Genomic DNA, 27,013 nt, shown 5'->3' with positions numbered 1-27,013 from the left:
AGCATTAGACACCGGAAGGGGCACCTGGGACCAACTTCGCGAAGGGGAGCTCGGCGGGGGGGTGGGGGGAGCTAAAGACCTGCGGCCTCAGCCCCTCCAAAGAACCGGGAGATGACGGGGAAAGCAGGGGAAGCGCTGAGTAAGCCGAAGTCCGAGACAGTGGCCAAGAGTACCTCGGGGGGCGCCCCGGCCAGGTGCACTGGGTTCGGCATCCAGGAGATCCTGGGCTTGAACAAGGAGCCCCCGAGCTCCCACCCGCGGGCTGCGCTAGACGGCCTGGCCCCCGGGCACTTGCTGGCTGCGCGCTCAGTGCTCAGCCCTGCGGGGGTGGGCGGCATGGGGCTTCTGGGGCCCGGGGGGCTCCCCGGCTTCTACGCGCAGCCCACCTTCCTGGAAGTGCTGTCCGACCCGCAGAGCGTCCACTTGCAGCCACTGGGCAGAGCATCGGGGCCGCTGGACACCAGCCAGACGGCCAGCTCGGGTAGGTGAGGAGAGGTTGCGCTGCTGCCTGACTGGGGGGCGACAGCCGGGAACCCCGCGCCGTCGGCTCTTGTTTGCTGGACGAGGCCTCCCGGCGGAAAAGTTCCTGCCAGGCCGGGGTCGCCACCCGGGGCCTTGGGCCGACGCATCTGGTGCCGGGTCCCGGGAGGATGCTTCGGTGTCCGCAGGGTTTCGGCCCCAAGCGTTTCGGGCGGCCGCGCAGTTCTCCAGTCCCGGCGTCGGACCGGGCTTGGCCACGAGACTCTGTTGGGGCGCCACTGAAAACGGGGTTTAGGGTGTCGGAGCCCGTGGTGCAGGGTCCCCGGCCGGGTCGGGGGGTCCCAGGTCCGCGGCTCCACTGCGGGCCCGGCCTCGTGGAGGATCCGCACTCCCCGAGCCCAATGCTGTTCCGGCTTCGGCCCCATCCCTGGTGTCCAAAGTTGTCTGTTTCCTTCTCGCTCCCCATTCCTAAACCCCGCGTTGGTCAATTGGGGTTTATTTTTCACCCCCACGAGCTGAGACAACCCGGCCATCACGGTAGCCAAAGCGGCCGCCATCCGCTCCCACGTAAGCGCCTCTATATACCGGAGCCCGGAGACGTGCGGGCTCGGGGACCCTGGGTGACCTCTCCGCCTTCTCCCCGCGCTGCTTTCCGGGCGGTGCGTCGCGGCCTGCTCGACCCTCCGATTCTTGTTTGAGCTTGGCAATTCCCCCAATTTTTCGTTGCGTTTTATTTTGTTTTACTTGAAAGGGCAACGAAAACCGGCGCTTCGCAGGCTCTTGGGCCTGGAGTGGGGAGTCATTGTGCCGCCCTGCGAAAAGGACGGTGCCCGGCAGACCCCAGTCTTCCCGGAGCCCAGCTCCCCACGCCTCGGCTCCGCTCCTCGCTCCTCGGGGCCAACTTTCCGGCCCGGGGCACTGGGGCTGGCCGCGCAGGGCAGGGCGCAGCAGGGTCGCGAGCGCTGCCGGGGGTCTCTGCGGCCTCCTAAGGCTACCTCGCTCTCTGTTGTCCCGGTCCCAAGCGTGCTGGGGCCTTTTCCTCTCTTACAACGAAATCTGTTCAAAACCTCTGGATTCGGGCCCCGGCGCGGGAGAGGCCAACCTGAGCTCAGGCATGGGGCGGCCACCGGGGCGCCCGAAGGCTTCCTGGGGAGATAGAGCAGGTCCCCGCCGCTCGCGGAGGCCGCCCGGGGTGGGGCCCTTGCGGGTTTCGGGCACCGCCGAGCGCGTCCCCCACTGTGCCGCATGTCACTCCGCCCGCTTTTCAGATTCTGAAGATGTTTCCTCCAGCGATCGAAAAATGTCCAAATCTGCTTTAAACCAGACCAAGAAACGGAAGAAGCGGCGACACAGGTGAGGCCCCCGCGGCGCTTTCTGTTACCTCTGCTGCCCGCGCACCCCGCTGCAGTCCACCGTTCCGGGCTCGGGTCTCTCGGACCCTATTTTCGCTGACCCCGGATCTGAGGTCTGAGGCCGTGCCAGGGCGCAGACCATGCGTTGTTTGCCGGAATCTGTCCGGCTCCTTGGCGTCCGAGCTGTGTGAGCACGATGAGTAGCCGCCAGGAAAGCGGCTCGGTTCCGGCTTTCTCCTCCTTGTGCAGGAGAAATGAAAGGCTCCAACACAGGCCAAACTGAGCCACAGAGGGGGTGGCGGTTCCCGGATCCCCACACCAGTATATTCTGAGAGCCACACAGACCCCGCGGCGGGCAGATTAGTTCCCACCTCCCGCCAGAGCCGGTTCTTTGCCCTCGGCCTCACTCGCCGCCCCCATTTCTATCCCGGCGTCCCTGTCCTCTCTGCCAACTCCCTAAGCTTTCAGCTCCCACCGTTCTCCAAAGCTGGAGGGATCTCTGCACTGACAGAGCATTTTCTTTTGACTTCTGCTCGTTCGTGATTCCCACCGAGTCGCTTCCCTTTCGTGAGCCTCAGTTTCCTCGTCTGTAAAATGGAGTGGGAGGCGATGTAGACTGGACGGTCTCACCAGCCGTAGCTGGAGTAGGGTAGGCTGCATCGGGGTACAGACTAGAAAGGGTTTTTTTGTTTGCGCTTTTGTTTTTGTTTTGTCTTTAAATGAAAATTACTTGCACAAAGTTAAAACTCAATAGATGCCGACAGGTATATCTTGAAAAGTAACCTACCCTTCTCCCCACCCCCGCCCTCATTCCTTTCCGCACCAGCCACACTGCTACCAGTTCCTTGGGTATTATTTGTAAGGTGGTTTTCAAGGAAATGAAGGAGGGAGAACCAAAAATCTGCCTGCCTTTCTGCGGGTGCCGCTCGCAGGTGCTACCCCGGCGCTCACCTCGGAGCTGTTTCTTCGCACCCCACTCCGTCCCCATCAGGTGGGGTTGCCGCAGGCTCTGCGCTCTTTTCGAGACATTTCTCCACTAGGGCGTTCTCGGCCCCCTCCGCCCCGCCCCGACCCACATCCTTTTTTCTCACCCCAATTTGTTCTCAGCCTCTTTGCACCCTCTCTCTCTGCGCTTTTCTAGGCTTCGTTCTTCCTTGGCCGTGGGAAACTCACGGTTGACCCCCCAACTCCCAACTCGCCACCTTTTAAAACGGCCTATCCTGACCCCTCAGGCCCCAGTAGGTTTTGGCTTGAATGCAGGTGAACTTCGACTTGGTTTCTCCGGACCTCGGTTTATTCTTTATTTCCGGCAGCTGTTTGCTTTTGTTTATTATTGCTTTATTTTAAAAGGAAAAAGAAAATCTTTTTTGGTCTTGATCTTTGGTCTTTTTTGTTTGTTTGTTTGTTTACATTCAATTCATTCAGCGAATATTCATTAAAACACTTTTGATGCACCTATCTTACACTGGTGCCAGGGTGGGTAATCCCGTCATCTTCCCCAAGCAGGGGACAGGGATCTTGCAGGGAGGGCAGATCAGAGACCCGCAAAACTGCTCTTGTGCTGGTGCCAGGAGGTGTAGCAGGGGTTCCCATTGCATGGAGAGCCCTGGAAAAGGCAGCCCCAAACCCTGGGTACAGGAATGGGATTTCCACATCAGGACATCTCACAGTGTGGCACTTGGAGCTGGGTGACCCGTCGCGCAAAGTCCATGCTTAAGGTCTCTGACCGTCTGTTTTCACCTGTCACTCTCTTGGCCAGGAACACCTTTGGGCGCTTTGGTGGGTTTTCTTAGGGACAGAACAGCAACTCAGCAACACCAGGGTATTAACTGCCTGGGGTTTCTATTTCTGATGCATGAAGGGAGAAGGTTATTGGAGAGAAGAGAATGGCTACTGATTTCAAGTGCTTTTTTTAATTAGGAAAAAATACATTTTACTCGAGCTTCTGTCACTTGGGGATTTGGGGTAAGAGACCCTGGAATCTGGTGATGAGAGATGGGCTTGTTTTTGTCTCCCAGAAACAACTCAGACTTAAAAGCGTTTTGGGGGGTGGGGTGGGGACAAAGTAGCCACAGTGAGAGTCTCTCGGATTTTGCTCTTTCACTCTACTGGGAAAGTTCAGCTCCTCTTCAGACTGGACACAACAGGAGCCTGAAGGGTCTGGGGTTCTGCATAAACCAGGAACACAGGCTGGGTCACATTATGGGGGAAGTGTGTCAGCTCTGAGGCATGAATTCGGGAAAGTTTGGGAGATTTGAGTTTTTGTTTTGTTTTTGAAGAGAGACTCTTCCAAGTAGAGACTGGGACTTGAATGGTTCTACATGACCTATAATCGGCTCTCCTCTTTGACTGCCTTTGTGCCTCAGTTTCCCTGGTTTTGGAAAGGACTTGCATTTTTTGATTGTTTATTTTGGTGCTCTGTCTATGAGACCTTCAGCAGATGGCAGAAGCGAAAAAGCAGCAGATCTTGAAAATTCTCAAGAATTAACTTTGTGTGTGCATAAGCATTTCACATCACCGCCCCCCACCCCCAGAGAATAGGAGAAACGATTGAGAATCAAATCAGTCATTTTCTGTAAGGAGCACAATCTTTCTTCCCTGAATTATCCCCCGATTTATTAAAGTGGACACCAGCACAAGGAGTGTGTAAAGTTCAAATTTGCACTTTTGGGTTGTGTTAGATGAAGGAGTGTGTGAAGTTCAAATTTGCACTTTTGGGTTGTGTTAGATGAAGGAGTGTGTGAAGTTCAAATTTGCACTTTTGGGTTGTGTTAGATGAGGGCGAGGGCACAGCAGTGAGGGATTCTACATCCCTGTGCTGGCGCCAGAGTCTGACTCCAGGGGGCCAGGCAAGGGCTGGACCATTTCTACCAGTTCAGTTTGTGAACGCTGGACTATATTGCCTGTTGGCTTGTTAATGAGGTTTCGGGATAAAGATCACCCAAAACCTGGTGAAATTAAGGTCTGAAAAGAAAAGAGCTTGTGTCTGGAAGTAGTTTTTAGTGGTTTATTCAAGAAAGGGGACCTATGAATCCCCTAATGTTGGAGGCAAAATTTTACGGGTTGGGGCATATTTATTTGCCCATTTTCCTAGGATGAGAGAATGTAGTTTTTACCAGATTCTTAAAGCAGTTTATAACACAAAATAGATCAATATGAACTGCTCTGTGGGGTGGGCAACTGTGCCTGTCTGTGGGCTCTCACGGTGGCCCGAATGGAACCCCCTCCAGGTGAGTGGCTGAGTTTGGAAGTATGGGATGATTGGAAGGTGGTCTTTCCCTTCCCAGCACAGAACAGGACGGGAAAAGGCTCTGGGCAGTGCTGGGAAGCTAGCAGGTCTGGGTAGTGTCGAGGAAGGGCAGGGGAGGAGGAAGGGGCGCTGGGGTGAGTTGAGGGAGTAGGAGATTCAGTTTTCAGCTGTATAAACACTGAGGTTGAGGCTGCATTTGACCTTCTGGTGAATCTTCTAACTTTGAAAGGCATTTAAAAATTCATCTCTAGTGACTGTGAGAGGGGCCCGGGAAGCTGGTCTGGGTGGAGCTGGGCTATTTAGTAATCTGGTAAGCCCTCTTCTCTGTGCTTGGGAGGAAGAGGGGCTTTCTGCTTTTCTAGAATGTCCTTCTTAACAGCCTTTCCCCCAGAGCACCTCCAGAAAGATTCCCAGTGTGAAATGTCATTGAGGGGTGGAATAATGTCCACCCCTCAAACACAGGAAGGGTAGTGTGAGCCTCAGCCTTGAATAAGAAGAGTCCAGAGGGTTAAACTATGAGACAGACAGAGAGAGACAGAGAGACAGAGAGAGACAGAGAGAGAGAGAATTTGTGTCCTATTGTGCTGAGCCAGACTGGGGGGTTGGGAGTCTGCCCAGGAAGCACAGAGGAAGGTGGTTCTGTCCTCTCTGAGACAGGTTCTTTTAGTTTCTGGTGTCCTGAGAGTTCGGTCTTGCTCCCCTCAGGACAATCTTTACCTCCTACCAGCTAGAGGAGCTGGAGAAGGCATTCAACGAGGCCCACTACCCAGACGTCTATGCCCGGGAGATGCTGGCCATGAAAACGGAGCTACCGGAAGACAGGATACAGGTAACAGCCCTGAGTCCCTCTCCCCTCCACTCTCCCCTCTCTCGGTGACATCTACCACTACAGGGTTCCAGATGCCCATGACCCCGCCTCCCAGTCCCATTGTGGGCATGTGCTTGCCTGCGATCATGTTCTCAGCCTATTTAAGCTGACGACCTGCCATGTGAGATGGGTGCTGCTGGGGGATGAGAGGCACCCAGTTGTGGCCTGGCTGTTGTTCCAGACTATAGGCTTCCCAGGGAGTATGTCAGACAGACCCTGCAGGGGTGTGGGGATGAGAGATGGAGTACTGGAGGGGCCCCCGGTCCTGGACAGGGTCTCTGTTGAGGCGGAAGTCCCCTTGGTACAGCTAAATGTCTGCTCCAAGGCCAGAGGGGGCTCCAGACCTCTGGGTGGCTGTGAAGAGGAAAGTGGCTTCTAGTCCTGACCCCAGTCTGTTTCCCTCCTCTCTGCTCCCCTCCCCATGGTGAAAGTGTTACCCTTTCTCTTCCTGCTTCCCACCACTGCTTCCACCTAAGGCTCCTTCCTCCCACTCACAGCCCAGCAACTGCTGCCCTGACCTGCTGCTCCTTTTCTTCTCCCCAGACTGGCCCAGGATGTGAGCTGGGGCAGGGCCCTGCAGGTGGCTCACTAAGCCCTCCTCCTCTCCTGGGCAGTTTTGTGGCATAACCAGCCACTGATCTGGGCATGTGGTAGGCATGGGGCATCCACTTAGCAGCAGCAGGACCTTGGCAAGTCCAGAGTCCCCTACCTGGACAGGAGTAGGGCTGTGGAATCATTTCTCTGGGAGAGGATGGAGTCTGGGCAGGGCCTCTATGAAGGAGTGGGGCAGGAGGAACATTTCCAGAAGATTTGGGGTTGTCTTAGCTGGTGCTCAACCTTCAGTGAAAGCTGCTCCCATCGCCTGAGCGGTCCAGAGCTAGTTCGCTGCGAAGGCTGGGGCATGTGGGCCGGGGGCTGGTCCTGACTTCCCGGAACTGCTCTGCTCTGTGTCTCCTCCCACCTAGGTCCCTTGTGTCTTCAGGTGTGATGTGTGCCTGGGAGGCGGGGGGAGCTGAGTAAGGTGTGTGAGTTGCTCTGTACTCTCTCACTGGAGGACCAGAGAATGTGAAATGAGGCTGTGAGGCCTTCCTCTCCCCTGGAAATCTATTTGGAATTTCAGCCGATGGTTTTAGACATTGACACTAACAATAAGCTCAATTATTCATAAGCAGATTATGTTTGGTGCATTATCCATGGTGGCTTGGACCCATTACCCTCCACCCAATTGGGTTCTAGTCAGGTAAGCTGGGCATTGACACTGAATTGTGTGTGTGCACGTGCGTGCGTGTGTGTAAGTCAAGCCTTACACTTCATGGCAGTAACCCCTGCCTGGCCTTCATTAGCATAAAGTTGGCCATTCCAGGTGGCTGCGGCAGGGAGAAGCAATGATAAGTCCCCACTGTTGGCAGGCCCCACATTTGCAGTATTGACCAGAATGAAGGAATAGCTTGTCTCTTGCAGTGAGTTGTCCTAAAATCGTCTTGGTAGATTAGGCAGGGGAGGGCGGATGAGGTGTTTGAAACCTGCTGAGCTCAGGATTTGGGGGCAGGCTCTCCCTCAGCTGTAACTGCATTGCTACAAATGCCCCAACAGGCACATTTAACTTCACAGGGCTTTGTTAAGTTGCTTGGGGGTTGCCTATATGGTGGTATCTGAGGGCAGCAGAACCAGCACAAAGGAGCTTGGGGTGTGGGATGAGGAGAGCTCATCGCCCTGGGACTGTGAGGACCGGCTCTGCAATATGTGGATATCGGAGAAATGAGGGAAGAGTCTCAGAGCCTTTGAGCACCACAGGCCTGAATGCTACCCCCAGAAGCTGTCTGTGAGTTGTCAAGTCGTCTTTCCCCAGTTCAGTAAAGTGACCTGGGAAAGATCTTGGTGTGCATCAACAGCAGTCACAGTGATCGTTTCCAGAGGAGCTTCCATGTGCCAGGTGTTCTCCTGAATTCACGACATGTACAGGACAGGCAGGGCGGTACAGTGGTTAGGGTCACTGACTCTGGGGCCAGACTGCCTGGGCTCCTGGCCGGGCTTCACCTCCCAGAGCCCCTCAGTCTTCATCTGTACAACAGGGGTGACAGTGGCACCTGCCTCTTGTGCGGAGGCAATAAGCCATATGTGTGCAGTGTTCAGGGCAGTGCCTGGCACGTGCCCCCAGCTCACTCGGTGTCAGATCTGATTTTATTAAATCCTGGTGACAATCAGGGGCTGAAGACCATGAATTTCCTCTGAGAACTGAGGCAACTAAGTCACAGCCACTTGCCCAGGCCCCACAGCTAGTAAGTGGGAAACACAAGACTCAAACCTAGCTCTGAATCGAAAGCCCACAGTGGCACTGCCCAACTCTTCTGTTTGAAGTCTTTGCTTTGACTTGAAGCTCGGGGAGCAGAGGTGATTTGAAGTCAGGCGGGGGACCTGTATCACAGTAAAGATAATCAATATTTATTGAGTACCAGGCACTGTTCTTAAAAAAAAAAAAAAAAAAAAAAAAAAGGCCCAAAACTCACTTATATAACAAAATTATTTTTGAATGGGCAAATTCTGTACATGAGTTCAAGAGGGTGAAAAGCAAGTCCTCCCCCTCCCTCTACTAGCAGCCCACCCATGTCTTTCATTTCCTCACAGAGCTAGTTCATGTATATTCAGCAGAGTCCTCAGAACACCCATGAGCTAGGGGCTATTATTCCCATTTGACAGATGGGGAACCTGAGGCACAGACAGAGGCCAGAGTTGAGTCCCTTTAGACTCCAAAACGCTTGCTTCTCTACCTTGCCTTCCCTCCCCATCATTTCCCCTCCACGTGTTGGCCACCACTCCTGAGCCAGCCCCCTCCCAGCCCAGCTTTGGGTCAGAAGACTCTGTAGATGAGATGAGCCGGAAAGGGGAAGTTATTACTGGCTCCAAGTCTGGAGTTAGAAATTCGCCGCCACGTAGTGGCTCAGGCTAGCACTTTGGGAAGCCAAGTTGGGAGGATTGCTTGAGCCCAGCAGTTTGAGACCAGGCTAAGCCAAAAAAAAAAAAAAAAAAAAAGAAAAATGAGACCCTGTCTTGGAAGAAAAGAAAAAGAAATTCTTGGCCGGGTGCAGGGGCTCATGCCTGTAATCCCAGCCTTTTGGAGGCTGAGGTGGAAGAATTCCTTGAATCCAGGAGTTTGAGCCCAGCCTGGACAACACAGTGAAATCCCCATCTCTACAAAAAAAAATTTTAAAAAGTAGCCAAGCGTGGTGATGTACGCCTGTGGTCCCAGCTACTCAAGAGGCTGAGATGGGAGGACCACTTGAGCCCAAGAGGTAGAGGCTACAGTGAGCCGTGATCGCACCACTGCACTCTGGCCTGTGTGACAGAGTGAGACTCTGTCTCAAAAACAAACAAACAAACAAAGGCAGAAAGAAATTATCAAGGTGGAATGGAAAGGTTATTGAGCTGGAGATCAGGAACCCGGATTTTAGCTCCAGCTCTGACATCTAGTGTGGCAGAGGCTAGGCCACTTCCCATCTGTGAGCCTCAGTTTCCCCATCTGTAGAAGAAAGAAAGAGGTGAGATCCCTTCCAGAGAGGTGCCTCCTGAGGATTGCCCCACCACAAGCCCCTGGGCTGCCATTGGTGGAATGGAAGTGCAGGGCAGGTGAAGTTTAACAGGCCCAGATGGACCGCTGGGGCATACACCCCTGCCAGGCTAACCCAGGAAACCCCTGCATGTCTGAGATCTGATGAGAACCTGCGGTGTGGACATGGAAAGGCAGACATACCTACTTCCAGTCTTTGTTTCACTGACAGCAAGCCAAACTCTGAGTCTGAAATTACTCATTTGTAAGATAATAATATTTTTCCATAATGCTAACTTAGTAAAAATCGTGTTATTGCTGGCATTTATTAAGTACTCACCATCGTCCTAGATATTAAGTGCTTTCCATGCCTCATTTCTTCTCTTTTTCTGTCTCTCTTTTTTTTTTATACAGGGTCTCACTGTGTCACCCAGTCTGGAGTGCAGTGGTGTGATCTTGGCTCACCGAAACCTCCGCTTCCCAGGCTCAAGCAATTCTCCTGCCTCAGTCTCTTGAATAGCTGGGATTACAGGTGCCCGCCACAATGCCTGGCTAATTTTTGTATTTTTAGAGAGACAGATTTTTGCCATGTTGGCCAGGCTGGTCTCGAACTCCTGACCTCAAAAGATCCACCCACCTCGGCCTCCCAAAGTGCTGGGATTACAGGTGTAAACCACCGTGCCCGGCCTGCCTCATTTCATTTAATCCTTAACAGACAGATTAGTTAGATGTCATTCCTATACCCTTTTCCAGATGAAGAAACTGAGGGGCCAAGAGGTAAACTAAGACTGGGATTCAAACCCAGTACTCAGCTACTATGACATGAGATCCTGTGAAAGAGACATGCATGCCTGTCTATACAAACTGTACTAATGCAAAGAACGGTGATGACAAACCAGTCCCAGCAGAAAGGCATGGCGATTTCCTCTGCCTGTGTGTTTGGAGGGTAAACAGGTCCTCACTCCACATCTCTCTGGGCTGGAGGTGGAGGAACATGGTGCAGTATTGGGGAAAGAAAAGCTTCTACGTCTCCACGTCAGACTCAGGCACATGGTCTTCTATATGTCTTAAATAAATAAATAAAAAGCTGGTGCCTGTGATCCCAGCACTTTGGGAAGCTAAGGTGGGAGGATCACTTGAGGCTAGGAGTTTCAGACCAGCCTGGGCAACATGGTGAAACCTCGTCTCCACAAAAAATACAAAAATTAGGAGGTGTGGTGACACATGCTGGTCCCAGCTACTTGGGAAGCTGAGGTAGGAGGATGGCTTGAGTCCAGGAGGTCAAGGCTACAGTAAGCTGTGATCGTGCTACTGCACCTCAGCCTGGGTGACAGAGCAAAATCCTGTTTCCAAAAAAATATTGTTTTTTAATGCTAGGATATGGCATTCTGAAAGTCCCTGCCAGCTATCAGCCCTGGGAAAGCGCAGGTGGGTTTCCAGACTGACTTAATTTCCTCTGTGGGGTCACTTGTTACTAGAATTGTAAGGGCAGGCTACATATATATTCACATGTTTACTCTACTTTTTTTTCTAAGATGTGCTTGTTATAAAATGCAAACATTACGGAGCTATGAATGTTCGAAGTGAGCAGAGACTACATGTCACCTCTCTTAGAAGTCTCGTTTATGTTGAAGGCTGAGGTTTAGATTCTCTGCCCAGCACTGTGTGACTTTGCCTCTTTTTTCTTTTTTTTTTTTTTTGAGACGGAGTCTCGCTCTGTCGCCCAGGCTGGAGTGCAGTGGGGTGATCTCGGCTCACTGCAAGCTCTGCCTCCCGGGTTTACGCCATTCTCCTGCCTCAGCCTCCCGAGTAGCTGGGACTACAGGCGCCTGCCATCTCGCCCAGCTAGTTATTTATTTTTATTTTATTTTTTGTATTTTTTAGTAGAGACGGGGTTTCACTGTGTTAGCCAGGATGGTCTCGATCTCCTGACCTCGTGATCCACACATCTCGGCCTCCCAAAGTGCTGGGATTACAGGCTTGAGCCACCGCACCCGGCCTGACTTTGCCTCTTTTAAAGTGGCCCCTGCCTAAGGTATCAGGGGGTCATATTCCAGAATAAGATGAGTGCCTGAGTAGGGAAGGGTTTGCATGGATCTCATCTCAGGATGGTTATTAGAGTCACCAGGGCAGACTTTTTTTTTTTCTCGGCTCATTGCAACGTCCGCCTTCTGGGTTCCAGCAATTCTCCTGCCCCAGTCTCCTGAGTAGCGGGGACTACAGGTGCACACCACCACGCCTGGATAATTTTTGTATTTTTAGTAGAGACAGGGTTTCACCGTGTTGGCCAGGATGATCGCAATCTCTTGACCTCAGGTGATCTGCCCTCCTCGGCCTCCCAAAGTGCTGAGATTACAGGCATGAGCCACCAAGCCGGACCCCAGGACAGATTTTTTTTTTTTTTTTTTTTTTTTTTTTGAGGCGGAGTCTCGCTCTGTCGCCCAGGCTGGAGTGCCGCCCAGGCTGGAGTGCAGTGGCCGGATCTCAGCTCACTGCAAGCTCCGCCTCCCGGGTTCACGCCATTCTCCTGCCTCAACCTCCCAAGTAGCTGGGACTACAGGCGCCGGCCACCTCGCCCGGCTAGTTTTTTGTATTTTTTAGTAGAGACGGGGTTTCACCATGTTAGCCAGGATGATCTCGATCTCCTGACCTCGTGATCCGCCCGTCTCGGCCTCCCAAAGTGCTGGGATTACAGGCTTGAGCCACCGCGCCCGGCCCCCAGGACAGATTTTTAAAACGCCCATGGGCTCCCCCCGCCAACAAACCCAGCAATTCCGATTTAATTGGTTTAAAATCAAACATCTTCGGCAGGGTGGGGTGGCTCACGCCCGTAATCCCACCACTTTGGGAGGCCAAGGCATGTGGATCACTTGAGGCCAGGAGTTCAAGACCAGCCGGACCAACATGGTGAAACTCCCATCTCTATTAAAAACACAAAATTAGGCTGGGTACGGTGGCTCACGCCTGTAATCTCAGCACTTTGGGAAGCCGAGGTGGGCAGATCACCTCAGGTCAGGAGTTCAAGTCCAGCCTGGCCAGTATGCTGAAACCCCATCTCTACTAAAAATACAAAAATTAGCTGGGCATGATGGCGGATGCCTGTAATCCCAGCTACTCAGGAGGCTGCGGCAGGAGAATAGCTTGAACTCGGGAGGCGGAGGTTGCAGTGAGCTGAGATCAGCCATTGCACTGCAGCCTGGGTAAGGAAACTCCGCCTCAAAAAAAAAAAAAAAATCAAACATCTTCATGTTGCCATTTGTATGCTTTTAAATCTCTCTAGGTGATTCTGTGTGCAGTGAATGTAAACACACTGAGTTGGAGGCTCAGGAGAGGGGTGTTTCTGTTCTGAGTGGGTTAATATGAGTGGAAGAAAGTGGCGCTATGGGTGGCAGGCGGTTGGGGTGAGGAAGGAAATGGCCTGTTAGTGCTCAGGCAGGAGGCTGTCTGGAAATGTGGTCGGAGCTGCCCCCTAGTGGGCAACAGAGGCTGCAGCAAGACTCCGCTTTTCTGAGCCTTAGGCTGGGCTGCACAGAGCGCGCTGAAATAAATCGTGGCTGAAGTGCTGAGTGGGTGCAGAGTGTGAAGCCCTTAAGTTATGCCAGCGATGATCCCAAATTCATCAGCTTCCAGCCAGAGGGGAAGAAAGAGACTGGGTGAATGTGATGGACGCTCACCCATGGCATGGCCGACAAAGCCAGGCCTGATGGCATGTGACAAGATTGCAGGGCAGGGCCTGGGGTAGCGAGGAGACCAGAATGTGCAAAGGGCATCTGTCATGCACAATATCTCCTTTAGGAGGTATTTAGGAGGGCGATCCTGGAAGGACTGCAGAGGGTATCCTGGGAGAGGATTGAGGGGCGGGAGCTTGCAGGACAGCAGCTATGTGATGATGCAGAGACAAGAGGAGGCGTGAGGCATGGCCTCGGCTGTTCCTGCTGGTTGCCCACGTAGAGAAAGAGCTGATAGGGTTGCCTAGCCTGCTAGCTGTGCCTTTGCATCCACTTGGCAAGAAGTCCTTCCCTGGGCCCAGTCTACCCTTGGAGGCACAGGCACATTCTGTGCCTGCTGTGGAGGCACCCACCAGACAGCTGTGGACAGCCACAGGATTTCCACACAAACTGGGCTTTTTTTTTTTTTGAGACGGAGTCTCCCTCTGTTGCCCAAGCTGGAGTGCAGTGGCATGATCTTGGCTCACTGCAACCTCTGCCTCCCGGGTGCAAGTGATTCTCCTGCCTCAGCCTCCCGAGTAGCTGGAACTATAGGCACATGCCACTATGCTCAGCTAATTTTTGTACTTTTAGTAGGGACAGGGTTCCACCATGCTGGCCAGAGTGGTCTCGATCGCTTGACCTTGTGATCCACCTGCCTCGGCCTCCAAAAGTGCTAGGATTACAGGCGTGAGCCACTGCGCCTGGCCAACCTGAGCTTTCTGATTGCTGCTGGAGTATCGCTGCTGATAACTCTGAGGAGAAATGTATCAAGAAACCTAGGCTTGGCCAGGCGTGGTGACTCACACCTGTAATCCCAGCACTTTGGGAGGCCCAGGAGGACGGATCACCTTGAGGTCAGGAGTTCGAGACCAGCCTGGTCAACATGGTGAAAACCCTGTCTCTACTAAAAATGCAAAAATAGCCAGGCGCGGTGGCTCAAGCCTGTAATCCCAGCACTTTGGGAGGCCGAGACGGGCGGATCACGAGGTCAGGAGATCGAGACCATCCTGGCTAATACGGTGAAACCCCGTCTCTACTAAAAAAAATACAAAAAACTAGCCGGGCGACGAGGCGGGCGCCTGTAGTCCCAGCTACTCGGGAGGCTGAGACAGGAGAATGGCGTGAACCCGGGAGGCGGAGCTTGCAGTGAGCTGAGAGCCGGCCACTGCACTCCAGCCTGGGCGGCAGAGCAAGACTCTGTCTCAAAAAAAAATAAAAAAAATAAAAAAAAAAATGCAAAAATAAGCTGGGCATGGTGGCGGGTGCCTGTAATCCCAGCTACTCAGCAGGCTGAGGCAGGAGAATTGCTTGAACCTGGGAGGCAGAGGTTGCAGTGAGCCGGGATCGCACCACCGTATCCCAGCCTGGGTGGCAGAGCAAGACTCTATCTCAAAAAAAAAGGTAAAAAGAAACCCAGGGTCATTCCCAAACTGGAAGGTCCTCCCAACTCAGTTTGTCCTAGGACTCCAAATCTGGTGGCCCTGGGTGTCACTTTGGGCCCCTTTTCAGGCCCCTGGCACCCTGACTGAAGTATAAGGCAGGGCTCTGGTCCTCGCTGGCACCTGAAGAGCTTGGGACCAGACTCCCATGTGAGAGGAGCAGTCCCTTCTAGAAAGTTTGCGGTCAGGAAAGTGAGTAAGAGAGGGATCAAACGAATATTGTGGGTTTGTCAGAACCAACAGTCCATGTAGAAAAAGGAGCCTAGGCCGGGCGCGGTGGCTCAAGCCTGTAATCCCAGCACTTTGGGAGGCCGAGACGGGCGGATCACGAGGTCAGGAGATCGAGACCATCCTGGCTAACACGGTGAAACCCCGTCTCTACTAAAAAATACAAAAAACTAGCTGGGCGAGGTGGCGGGCGCCTGTAGTCCCAGCTACTCGGGAGGTTGAGGCAGGAGAATGGCGTGAACCCGGGAGGCGGAGCTTGCAGTGAGCTGAGATCCGGTCACTGCACTCCAGCCTGGGCGAGAGAGTGAGACTCCGTCTCAAAAAAAAAAAAAAAAGAAAGAAAGAAAGAAAAAGGAGCCTAGGCCCGGCGCGGTGGCTCAAGCCTGTAATCCCAGCACTTTGGGAGGCCGAGGCGGGCGGATCATGAGGTCAGGAGATGGAGACCATCCTGGCCAACACGGTGAAACCCCGTCTCTACTAAAAAAAATAAAAGTAAAAATACAAAAATCTAGCCGGGCAAGGTGGCGGGCTCCTGTAGTCCCAGCTACTTGGGAGGCTGAGGCAGGAGAATGGCGTAAACCCGGGAGGCGGAGCTTGCAGTGAGCTGAGATCTGGGCACTGCACTCCAGCCTGGGCGACAGAGCGAGACTCCGTCTCAAAAACAAAAAAAAAAAAAAAAAAAGAAAAAGGAGACTAAATGCTGAGAGGAAATATCAAAGGTGGGAGATAAAATGACATGGTTTCATGTGAATGGTATCCTAGAACATTTGCTAGAAAGCAAAGCTTGTTGCACATCCGTCCACAGAATTCATCAAGCATTAGGCCAGTGTGTTTCAGCTCTTACTATGTGGCAGGCATTTCCCACACACAGTTTAATTTTCACCAGAAACCTGCAGAGAGGTGGTGTCACAGGGCAGGTAAGGAATGGGAAACTCAGAAAGGTTAAGAAATGCACTCGACCAGGTGCGGTGGCTCACGCCTGTAATCCCACCACTTTGAGAGGCCGAGGCTGACTGATCGCCTGAGGTCGGGAGCTCAAAACCAGCCTGGCCAACATGATGAAACCCCGTCTACACTGAAAATACAAAATTAGGTAGTCATGGTGGCAGACACCTGTAGTCCCAGCTACTCGGGAGGCTGAGGCAGGAGAATCGCTTGAACTTGGGAGGTGGAGGTTGTGGTGAGCTGAGATCGCGCCATTGCACTCCAGCCTGGGCAACAAGAGCAAAACTCCGTCAAAAAAAAAAAAAGAAGAAAGAAAGAAAGGAGGGAGGGAGGGAGGGAGGGAGGAAGGAAGGAAGGAAGGAAGGAAGGAAGGAAGGAAGGAAGGAAAAGAAAAAATGCACTCATAGCCACAAAGGCACCTAGAGGCAGAGCAGAAATCCCCAGCCTAGGGCTTCTAGTTGCTGTGCCACAGTTCACTCCCAGTGAGTATGGGCACTGTGTGGGTGTTCCCCTGTACTGGAGCCTTAAGGGCTTGGGGAGAGGCCGGGCACAGGGGCTCACGCTGGTAATTCCAGCACTTTGGGAGGCTAAGGCGGGCAGATCACACGCGATTGGGAGTTCTAGACCAGCCTGGCCAACATGGTGAAACCCTGACTCTACTAAAAATACAAAAAATTAGCTGGGCATGGTGGTGGGTGCCTGTAATCCCAGCTACTTGGGAGGCTGAGGCAGGAGAATCACTTGAACCCAGGAGGCAGAGGTTGCAGTGAGCCGAGATGATGCCAGTATACTCCAGCCTGGGCGACAGAACGAGACTCTGTCTCAAATTTTAAAAAAAGAAAGAAAGAGGCCAGGCTCAGTGGCTCACGCCTGTAATCCTAGCACTTTGGGAGGCCGAGACGAGCGGATCACGAGGTCAGGAGATCGAGACCATCCTGACTAACACGGTGAAACCCCGTCTCTTCTAAAAATACAAAAAAAAAATTAGCCGGGCGCGGTGATGGGCGCCTGTAGTCCCAGCTACACGGGAGGCTGAGGCAGGAGAATGGCGTGAACCTGGGAGGCGGAGCTTGCAGTGAGTGGAGATCGCGCCACCGCACTCCAGCCTGGGCGACAGAGCGAGACTCCGTCTCCAAAAAAAACAAAAAGAAAGAAAAAAAAAGAAATATGGGAAGAGTTTCAGGGACACCGGTGTTTAGCTCTCCAAATGCCTAAGGAGGAGCTAGAGGCTATCTGTATTGAATATACAGCCGAAGGTTGGATGTGTCTTCCCCTCCTCCTGGATTGTTGTTATTATTTGTCAGTCCAGCCTTGAAGGGCATGTGAAGGAGGCCAGAGGGCCAGGTAATGCCATTGATTAACTTGCCTTCCGGGCAGGCTTCCATTTATTTTCAGTGCCTCTACCAAAAACTAACACTTATTGAACACCTTCTGTGTGACAAGCACTGATTTTAGGCACTCACTTATTTCATGTAATCCTCCAAACAACCCTGAAAAGTGGATATTCTTATCTTTCATTTGGAGACTGAGACTGAGAGAAGTCAAGTAACTTGCCCAAAGTCACACAGCAATTTTTCAGAGCTGGGAATTTCAGGTCAGGACTGGCTGGCCTCAATGCTTCTTGTAAATATTTCAGTTCTATATACAGGCTGGTGGCTTCCAGGCAGGTAATAGAAAGGGACCTATACAGAGCGGTTAGGGTTAATTCTAATTCCTTGTCCACTTCCCTCCAAGGCACCATTGCCACAGCATCCTTGCCAACTGTCTTAGAAAGAAATTGTTTTGGCCGTCCAGGTTTCCTCCATAAATTGGAGCAGCATCTGGTCTTCACAGAGAGCCAGGCATTCCAGGAGCCGATAAGTGAGGGTCTGGATGACTTCTAGTTTGAGCGACCAGCTGGCACCGGCTCCCCTGGGAGAGTGTCTATGAGCAAAGTCTGATCTACGGATCAGCCAGATATTCATTTGCTCAAATCAGGAGACCCAGGAAAATGGTTCTGTTTATAGGCCCCAGAGATGATCTGAATCCCGAGTCTGCACCCCCTTCTAGTACCCTAAAAATGCTGTTTCCATCTGAGAACCTGTGCCATCTCAACCATGGGTATTCGTGGAACTCCTAGGGAAGCCAGGGCAGTGCACCTTGCCAGGTATCCACACTGGGTGGGTGGGGGCATCTCTGTTTTTCTATATTCCACAATGCCTTCTCCAGAATCCCTAAGTCCAAACTGCACTGAAAACAGAACACTCTTTTATAAATTTGGCATCAAAACTCAGTGATGGCAAAAACCGGACCAGACCTTATGGAATTTATTTATCGTTCTTAGTGTGAACATGTACATAAATGATTTGCTGAGAAATGGAAGCTGATGGGTTTGATCATGAGGTGCTGCTGCTGCAGGACATTATATTACTGTGGTTTATGCATCACATCTTTTTTCTTAAATCCAAAACATTCTCCAGTCTGGTCGTACAGATACCAGTTGAGGGGTTGTGGCCTTGTTTTATTAGGTTGGCGCAAAAGTTATTGAGGTTTTTACCATTGAAAGTAATTACTTTTGGCCAAGCACAGTGGCTCACACCTGTAATCCCAGCACTTTGGGAGGCTGAGGCAGGTGGATCACCTGAGGTCAGGAGTTCGAGACCAGCCTGACCAAAAAGGTGAAACCCTGTCCCTACTAAAAATACAAAAATTAGCTGGGAGTGGTGGCAGGCATCTGTAGTCCCAGCTACTCTGGAGGCTGAGACAGGAGAATTGTTTGAATCCGGGAGGTGGAGATTGCAGTGAGCTGAGATCATGCCACTGCACTCCAGCCTGGGTGACGGAGCAAGACTCTGTCTCAAAAAAAAAAAAAAAAAAAGTAATTACTTTCAGTGGCAAAAACCGCAATGACTTTTTGCACCAACCTAATATAATGCAATGTATTCAAGCAGGACAGACTGTCTCCCAACCAGGAAGTAGGTGGCTTCTTATATTCATGAACCAAACCTCTCCATTCCTCTGTGGTCACACTTGGTGTCTGGAATTCCATCACCAGGGGATTCATTCTTTGCTGTCTTCTCTGAGAGGTGGATAAAACCGGGAGTCACACTTTTTTCTTTTTTTTAAGACAGAGTCTCGCTCTGTTGCCCAGGCTGGAGTGCAGTGGTACGATCTCGGCTCACTGCAACCTCCACCTCCGGGGTTCAAGCGATTCTCCTGCTTTAGCCTCCTGAGTAGCTGGGATTACAGGTGTGCGCCACCATGCCCGGCTAATTTTTGTATCTTTAGTAGAGATGGGGTTTCGCCATGTTGGCCAGGCTGGTCTCGAACTCCTGACCTCAGGTGATCCACCCGCCTCAGCCTCCCAAAGTGCTGGGATTACAGGCATGAGCCACTGTGCCAGGACGGGAATCATACTTGTATGTGGATTAGTCCTTTCAGATGTTTCCTCTGTGTGAGAAAGCAGCTTGCAGCAAGCAGGTATGCTAAGGGGAGGGTGATGGGGCAGGATTGAGGCCTCAGACAAACCGCAGGCCCCGGATAGGACAGCTGGTCGGGCACACATCCTGCAGCACAGGTCCACAGCACTGGGGAGATCTACACTCGGCATGGAGCCAGGCCGGGACGCAGGCCCGAGTTAGCCCGGCTGGCATTGCTCCCCTCTCCCTTCAGGGCACGGAGGACAGCCATCTAGCGGCCTTTGAATTACACAAACCTTTTCCTTGGCAGTGGTCTCCCAGGGCGGTCAGGTCCGGACCAGGCACAGGCCTTGCACCTGCGCTTCCCAGTCCCCCAGTTCTGCGCGGGAACTGCAGTTGCCAAACCCGGTGGCAGCAAAAGTGCTGCCCGAACAAGGACGGCGCCACTCGGGGCGGGAGAGGCCGGGGGCATCTAAGTCCGTGTCGCTCCCATGTTTAGAGGCTCCCAGTTATTTACAAATAAAGAAAGGCCAGAGGGCACGCGTTTGGGTCAACCTAAAGGTGCACGTGCCCAGGGCAGTGTTCTGTGACCTCCGTGGGGGATGCGAGGCGGGCGGGCCGCAGCGCCCCCTGCCGAGGGTGGCCGACCTCGCTCCGACACAGACTCCGGGCCGCCGGGCGCTCACTCCGCCACCTGGCGGCGATGGCGGGAACCGCAGGAGCGCGCTGATCCCCCGAGCCCCACCGGCCCCAGCTCGGGCTCCCCAGGCAGCGAAGGGTTAAGCTGTCAGCGGCGCGATGTTAAACAGGTGTCAAAGGCGCCCCATATATCTGCAGATTGAAATCAAATTCTTTGCCGTATAAAAAGATAAATTACCCAGGCGCTGCCGCGCGTCCCACTCATCACGCCAGCGCCAGACGGCAAGCAATTTTTTTTTTTAATGTGCTAACGACCTAATCAAGCAATCAAGTCGGAGGAGATTGCAGCGTGACCCGGGCAGCCATCTGCCGCCGAGCCTGCATGCATTTCCGCGCCGCGCGGGGCGGGGACCGCGAGGGGCTGCCGGGGGGAAGGGGGAAAATCCTAAACAAATTAACACCCAATTTTCCCCGTCTAATTAGTTAAATGAGAAGAGTTGGGGGTCCCCGGGGAAGCGGGGGCGCTCGCGGCGAGGCGAGCGCTGCCTCCCCAGCATTAATTAGTGCGGGTCAATGCCGCGGCTCCCGGGAGAGCAGCCGCTTTAATTTCCCGTGATATTTCAGTGCCTGAGGCCCATCGATTCAAACTGAAATTAACTTATTTTTCAATCAGCCCAGGGTTGCCCCTGGGGGTGACTCTTCTTTTGCCGCCTCCTGAATAGAGCTGGAGCAATTTTTCATTAAAAGCTGATACCTCGGCCGCGGGGGAGGGGGCCCGGAGGGAAGGGCGGGGCCGGCCCAGATGCAGGCAAGGAAATCGGGAGGAAATGAACAGATTTCCCGAACCCACCTCAGTCCTCCCCCTCGCCGCCCCACTCCCTCCACTTCCTTGGGGCGACTCGCTGTCCCCGGGGTCAGAGCCTTTAAGGGCTGTGAGGGGAGAGAAGGGACCGGCCAGGCTTGGGGCCCACCAGTTCCTTGCGAGCCTGGACCTCCTTGGCGGACAATGCAAGGGGCTCTTGGCTCTGTCAGCTGCGGGAAATCTCTGGAAAGCTTCTTTGGGGGACCAAGAAATCTTCCCTCCCCAAACCTGGCAGGGATTCTGGGATCACTTCCCAAATGGGCTAGAGTGCTGCAGACACCCCAGGGTACCCCACTGTCATTCAGACCCTGCACCAATCAGCTTTGGGGCCAGAGACACATTCGCTAGTGCTTCCTCCGCCCCCACTCCCTCCCAGGTCCCTCCTCCCATTTGCTCCTCAACCCTGGAGAATGTTGTCTTCATCCCTGGCCCATCTCCCCCAGATACCATTCAGAGTTAGGCCCAGAGCTGTGGGGAGCAGGTACCTGGAGGGCACATGTGGCTTGGCAGAGCTCAGCTGGGACAGGGCAGAGGAGGGAGGCTGACCCAGGCCTCCCAGGGGAGTCTCCCTCCCTGAGTTCCCAGCCTCCCTGATACCTGGGTGAAGTGCCCCTAAGACTATCCCCTGCCCTTTGTCCCTGATCCCCCACTCACCTGCAGCCCTCCTGGATGGTTCTGGCTCTGGGCTTCTGAGGAAACCCTGAGCCAGAGACATTGCTAGTCCAGTGCTGGGAAAGGAATTTGTCCCTCTGCAAATCAGAAAAAAAGATTTTTATGCTGGAGGTGTGAACACATGCAAGAGAACCATCACTGGCGTGGCAGTCTTCTCATCTGCAAACAGCCGATGACACTGGGTCCTGTGCACCTGTAAGACTCTGTCCAGGAGGCATCCATACCCCATCTCCCTAGAACTACCCATGGTATTCTCATAAGACTGATGTCCTCCTTCTGAATACTCTCTGAGCCTGGAGAAACCCAGGGGGCACCAGGGAGTGGGCAAGCTTAGGTTAAGGACACCCTGCTGGAGAAACCTTCACTCCAGGCCTACAAGGGGTAAGGGCCTTGGGCCCAGCACTTCTCAGAGCAAGCCTCTGACCTGTTCTGTGCACCTGCAGGTCTGGTTCCAGAACCGCAGAGCCAAGTGGAGGAAGCGGGAGAAGTGCTGGGGCCGGAGCAGTGTCATGGCGGAGTACGGGCTCTACGGGGCCATGGTGCGGCACTCCATCCCCCTGCCCGAGTCCATCCTCAAGTCTGCCAAGGATGGCATCATGGACTCCTGTGCCCCGTGGCTACTGGGTAAGAGCCCGCACCCTCCTTGGGGCCCTGCCCCTGCGGTGAGGAGAGCGGGCTCCTTGGAGAGGGGGACAGAGTCTTGAAGCAGGGGGACTTGGGCCACAGCAGCCTAGCAGGAGAGAAGCTCTTCAAAGCAAACCTCTTGTTCTACTTTGGGGGACTCAGAGCAGGGTGGGCCTGGGGCCTGGTGTCTGTCACTTGCTCTGGGTGCCAAGAACTCTCATCATGAGGGAGTCCCTAACTGTGGATTATTTTGTCCTGTGAGAAAGGTGTGGCTGTTACCCAGGGGTCTGTACCCTCCTCTCCCCTTGGCCAGAGTTGGGCTTATGGTGAACAAAACAGCCTTCCTTGGGGGTTGAGAGGACCCGTCTGGATGCCATTCTGCTTTGCCCAAAGGACTTCTGTCCCCCGAATCTCTCTACTTGCTATCTTCCCCACCTGCCAACTTCCCCACCTGCCCTCTGGGCCTGTATCTAAGAACACCACCAGCTTCTCTTGGGGTTCTAAGATCTGGAATCCCATGGGGGAGGGACAGGGGAGCATGTGCTGTGGCCTGGAAGGGACAGAACAGGCCACCTGAGGCCCAGGTGCCCAGGGCTTTGGCAGGGGGAGGTCCTCCACAGGACTGGCGACCCATCTCCCTGTTCCCTGACCCTGGCCCAGCCCTGGGACTGGTGTGACTGCGGTGTGGGAAGTAAGGCTTTCTGCTCGTCCTTAATTCTGGCCTCTCTCTATCTTTGCCGTTTTCAGTTCAAGATGGCTTTCCCAGGCGCTTTTCTAAACCCGAATACCAACAATTCTTTTTAGGGATGCACAAAAAGTCGCTGGAGGCAGCAGCCGAGTCGGGGAGGAAGCCCGAGGGGGAACGCCAGGCCCTGCCCAAGCTTGACAAGATGGAGCAGGAGGAGCGGGGCCCCGACGCTCAGGTGGCCATCTCCCAGGAGGAACTGAGGGAGAACAGCATTGCGGCGCTCCGGGCCAAAGCTCAGGAGCACAGCACCAAAGTGCTGGGGACTGTGTCTGGGCCGGACAGCCTGGCCCGGAGTACCGAGAAGCCAGAGGAGGAAGTGGCCATGGATGAAGACAGGCCGGCGGAGAGGCTCAGTCCACCGCAGCTGGAGGACATGGCTTAGGTCAAGCCACGCTCAGATGCCAGAGCCCCAAGACTCTACTCTCCTCGGAGCCTGTGGTGCTGGGAGGTGCTCTCTGAGGCAAGGCCCAGGCCTGGCTCTGCCATCCTCCCTGTCCCCCACAGGTCCTCCATTACCCCTGGTGGCTGCAGGCACCGCTGGGTTCTGACTCTGGACCATGCTGAGACATCCCTCATCTAGTTTTGACCTCTCCAGCATCCCAGCCTCAGAAGCCTTCTTGCTGCCCACAACGTCCCCTCAAGCCCCTTTTCTCTCAATCCCTTTGCAGCGCTCACTGATTTTGGCCACCCTTTGCTCTTTGTTCTCTTGCTTTAAAGAGCCCTCCTTCCCAACTCTACATTCCGCTCTGCCCATGCCTAAAGCCCATTGCTGCAAATGCATCGTGCATTGCCTGCCACGGCTGTGACACAGACGGAGGACTGGAACTGCAGCTCCAGCATCCTGAGCACCCCAGTCCTCAGCAAAAGTCTTCTCCCAACTCAGCCTGTTCCTTCCTGCAGACCTGGCTGGGCCTGGGAGTCTGCAGTGTGAAGACACTGTGCAGGCCCAGCCTCTGCCCCACCCATCAGTGGAGTCCAGATGGCAGGCTACATGTGGGAAGTCTCAGCCTGGGCCCCTCAGCCACCCTTGGTCTCATGCCCTGCCATAGTCACTCTTAGGAACTCACCCTCTCCACACCCAACCTGCCCACTGGCTTATCCCAGCACAGGCACCTACGTGGCATGTGGCAATGTACACTGTGTGCCGTGAGTCCATGTCCTATGCCTCACAAATGCTGTGGCTCACTGCACTGTGCAGGAGTCCAAACCTTCTACCCTGGGTCCTCGGGCCCCTGAGCCTGAGTCCTGAAGCATCTCGACTCTTGTGATATGCTGCTGTGACCTTGACTTGCTGTGAAGGCACCCTTCCCCCACAGCTCCTTGTGAACTATGAGTTTGCATGTGCCCTGCCTTGAACAACCCAATCTGGCTGGTAAATGACATCTAGGAAGCTACAGGCCTGGCCTCAACTAAGCAGCAAAGCCTGGAGTTGGCTTGGGGCTATGCATACGCATTAAGAGCCTGCTGGAGAAACCTTCACTCCAGACAGACAGGGGGCTAAGGGCCTAGGGCCGAGCACCTCTAAGAGAAAGCCTTTGACCTGTTCAGAAAGATAGGAAAAAGGCTGGAAGCAAGGCAGAAAGCCAGGAGTAAGCCCAAGCGAAGCTGCAGGCACACACGCCTTCATGCCATTGTATGCCAGGAAGCATGTCCACTAGACTAAAACATGGTAACATGATGGAATAAAGAGCCGGGGCTTCTTTCTGCCGGCTGATGGGTGGACCTGTTAGTACGGCGACCTCTCTGGCCTGGCCTTTTACATTCGCATGAGCAATGGGAGCATATAGCTCTGTTGACCTGCCCAATCCAGATTCCCAGGCCAGGCTCCCGACCCCATCCACCCATCCACCACCCCACCCACCTTTGCAGGGAATACCTCGTTAGAGAAAGGCCTGAGTGTGTGCTGCAACTTTAATTCCATATTAAAAGTTGATTTATTCTTCATTCCATTATGGAGCTTCCCTCCCCCAACCCTGGTTCTTCTTGTCTTTGTCCCTGTTGGTTTGAAGTGTTAGACTATAGCTCCTGGTGTGTAAATAATGTACATAGAGTGAGAAGAAAGAAACTTGATATTGAGGTGTTTGAAATATGAAACTGTAATAACTTCTAGGTATTCGAAACCTGTGATTTCTGTGCCATTTTCTGTAAAGATACAAGTAAGAATAAAATTGACTTAAAAATAGCAGGGGAGGAATCCAGGCGTCCACTGTGGGTGGGGAATGGTTTGTGTTCCGTGTGTATGGGTGGCATAAAAAGTAAATCTACAGCTGGGCATGATGGCTCATGCCTATAATCTCCGCACTTTGGGAGGCCGAGGTGGGCAGATCACTTGAGGTCAGGAGTTCGTAACCAGCCTGGCTAACATGGCGATGCCCTGTGTCTAGTAAAAATATAAAAATTAGCCAGGGGTGGTGGCACACACCTGTAATCCCAGCTACTCAGGAGGCTGAGGCAGGAGGATCGCTTGAACCCAGGAGGTGGAGGTTGCAATGAGCTGAGATCATGCCATTGCACTCCAACCTGGGCAACAGAGCAAGACCCTGTCTCAAAAAGAAAAAAAAGTAAATCTACAAGTTGATTTTTAGGTCAAAATTACTGGGTTCCTTTTTAAAAAAATTACGCTAATTGTAGGAGTACAAGCGGCCTACGTCTCTCCACGGAGCTGATACCATACCACCCTTCAATGACATTCATCACTGTGACATGGGATCGGCCTCCATGTTCGACACAACCTAAATGTCCTAAAGATCCATGGTTCTTACCTCTGACTCCCTCCTACTCCCCACACAGTAGTTGGCATTTGCCTCTTTCCTTTGGTACTGATTTACTGATAACTCTGTTTCCTACCACCCTCTGTGGAAGCCCACAGCCCACCTTGGCCCCCAAGAGAACTCCCTTCCTTTTGTGCACACCTGTGCCCTTCCACATCTTACCCTCAACCTAAACAACAACAAACAAAAAAGGTAACAGTATCTGGAATTGAAAGCCAGACAGATTATGCTAAATCCTTGTCAAAGGGAAGGAGAGTCAACAAGAGAAACAGCTCAAGGTAGACCACATGAAACTGTCTGCAGACGGCCGTGACCCACTAACTTGATGATGGGCTGGATGGAATTACGACATGAGAGAGTGAGGTGAGCAGATGAGACAGGCTGTATTTGAGCTTTGGGTTCAAGGAATCTCGTAAGATTGTTTCATATTGGCTTAGATGTGAACTCCCTCGTGGATGAGGTTTCTGGCAGCCCATCAACAAAGGAGAATGACAGGAGGTCAGCAGTCTTAATACCCTGGATTGGACCCAGATGTGGTCCTCGCAGACCAGGACCCTGAGGGGCACACGTAGGAAATCTCCAGCTCCTGTGTGGGGACGGGAAACAGCCATGAGCCTGGCTTCAAGTCCTGCCGTGCCAGGCTGCTCCCAGGCCTTCCCTGGCATGTCAGCCCCTGCAGGATTCATCCTCAGTCTAGAAATGCCTTTCTCTCACCCTGTCCTCCATCAACTGTCCAGGAAGTAAACCACCTGTCATCCTTCCAGTCCTCTCCCCTCCAAAGCCCTCCTGACCTTCAAGAAGAGTGTATTTATTTACTGATTTCTTTCTTTTTGAGACAGGGTCTTGCTGTTGCTCGGGCTGGAGTGCAGTGGTGTGATCACGGCTCACTGCAGCCTTGAGCTCTCAGATCAAGGTGCCCTCCCATCTCAGCCTCCTGAGTAGCTGGGACTACAGGTGTGCATCACGTTGGCTAATTTTTAGTAGAGATGAGGTCTCACTATGTTGTCCAGGCTGGTCCTGAACTCCTGGGCTTAAGCAGTTCTCTCATTTCAGCCTCCCAAAGTGCTGGGATTACAGGAATGAGCCACTGTGCCTGGCCAGCAATACTTTATAACCTCTGTTCTCTGACATCACTTGGGACATTCCTGATTATGGCATTTTCCACATTGTGTTGTAATTTTTTTTTTTTTTTTGAGATGGAGTCTCACTCTGTCACCCAGGCTGGAGTGCAGTGGCACAATTTAGGCTCACTGCAACCTCTGCCTCCCAGGTTCAAGGGATTCTCCTGCCTTAGCCTCCTGAGTAGCTGGGATTATAGGCTCATGCCACCATGCTGGGCTAATTTTTGTATTTTTAGTAGAGACGGGGTTTCATCATGTTGGTCAGGCTGATCTCGAACTCCTGACCTCATGATCCTTCTGCCTCAGTCTCCCAAAGTGCTGGGATTATGTAGTTTTTTTATTTACAAGTCTATCTTTCCCAT

The 27,013-nt window shown here is 53.1% G+C and overlaps 1 protein-coding gene across 1 annotated transcript; it reads left to right on the top strand.

Annotated features, from left to right (window-relative positions):
* VSX2 (visual system homeobox 2) lies at window positions 1–24,941 on the top strand. Its single transcript, XM_033190895.1, has 5 exons — window positions 1–481; window positions 1,749–1,833; window positions 5,788–5,911; window positions 21,831–22,011; window positions 22,816–24,941. Exons 1-5 carry the CDS (start codon window positions 112–114, stop codon window positions 23,139–23,141), a joined length of 1,086 nt encoding a protein of 361 aa, XP_033046786.1. The 5' UTR covers window positions 1–111; the 3' UTR covers window positions 23,142–24,941.
* Window positions 24,942–27,013: the final 2,072 nt, after the last annotated feature.

Source organism: Trachypithecus francoisi, unplaced genomic scaffold (assembly GCF_009764315.1).
Source record: "Trachypithecus francoisi isolate TF-2019V2 unplaced genomic scaffold, Tfra_2.0 Lachesis_group3, whole genome shotgun sequence".
Taxonomy (NCBI): domain Eukaryota; kingdom Metazoa; phylum Chordata; class Mammalia; order Primates; family Cercopithecidae; genus Trachypithecus; species Trachypithecus francoisi.
This window is presented reverse-complemented; position numbering and strand designations above follow the sequence as displayed.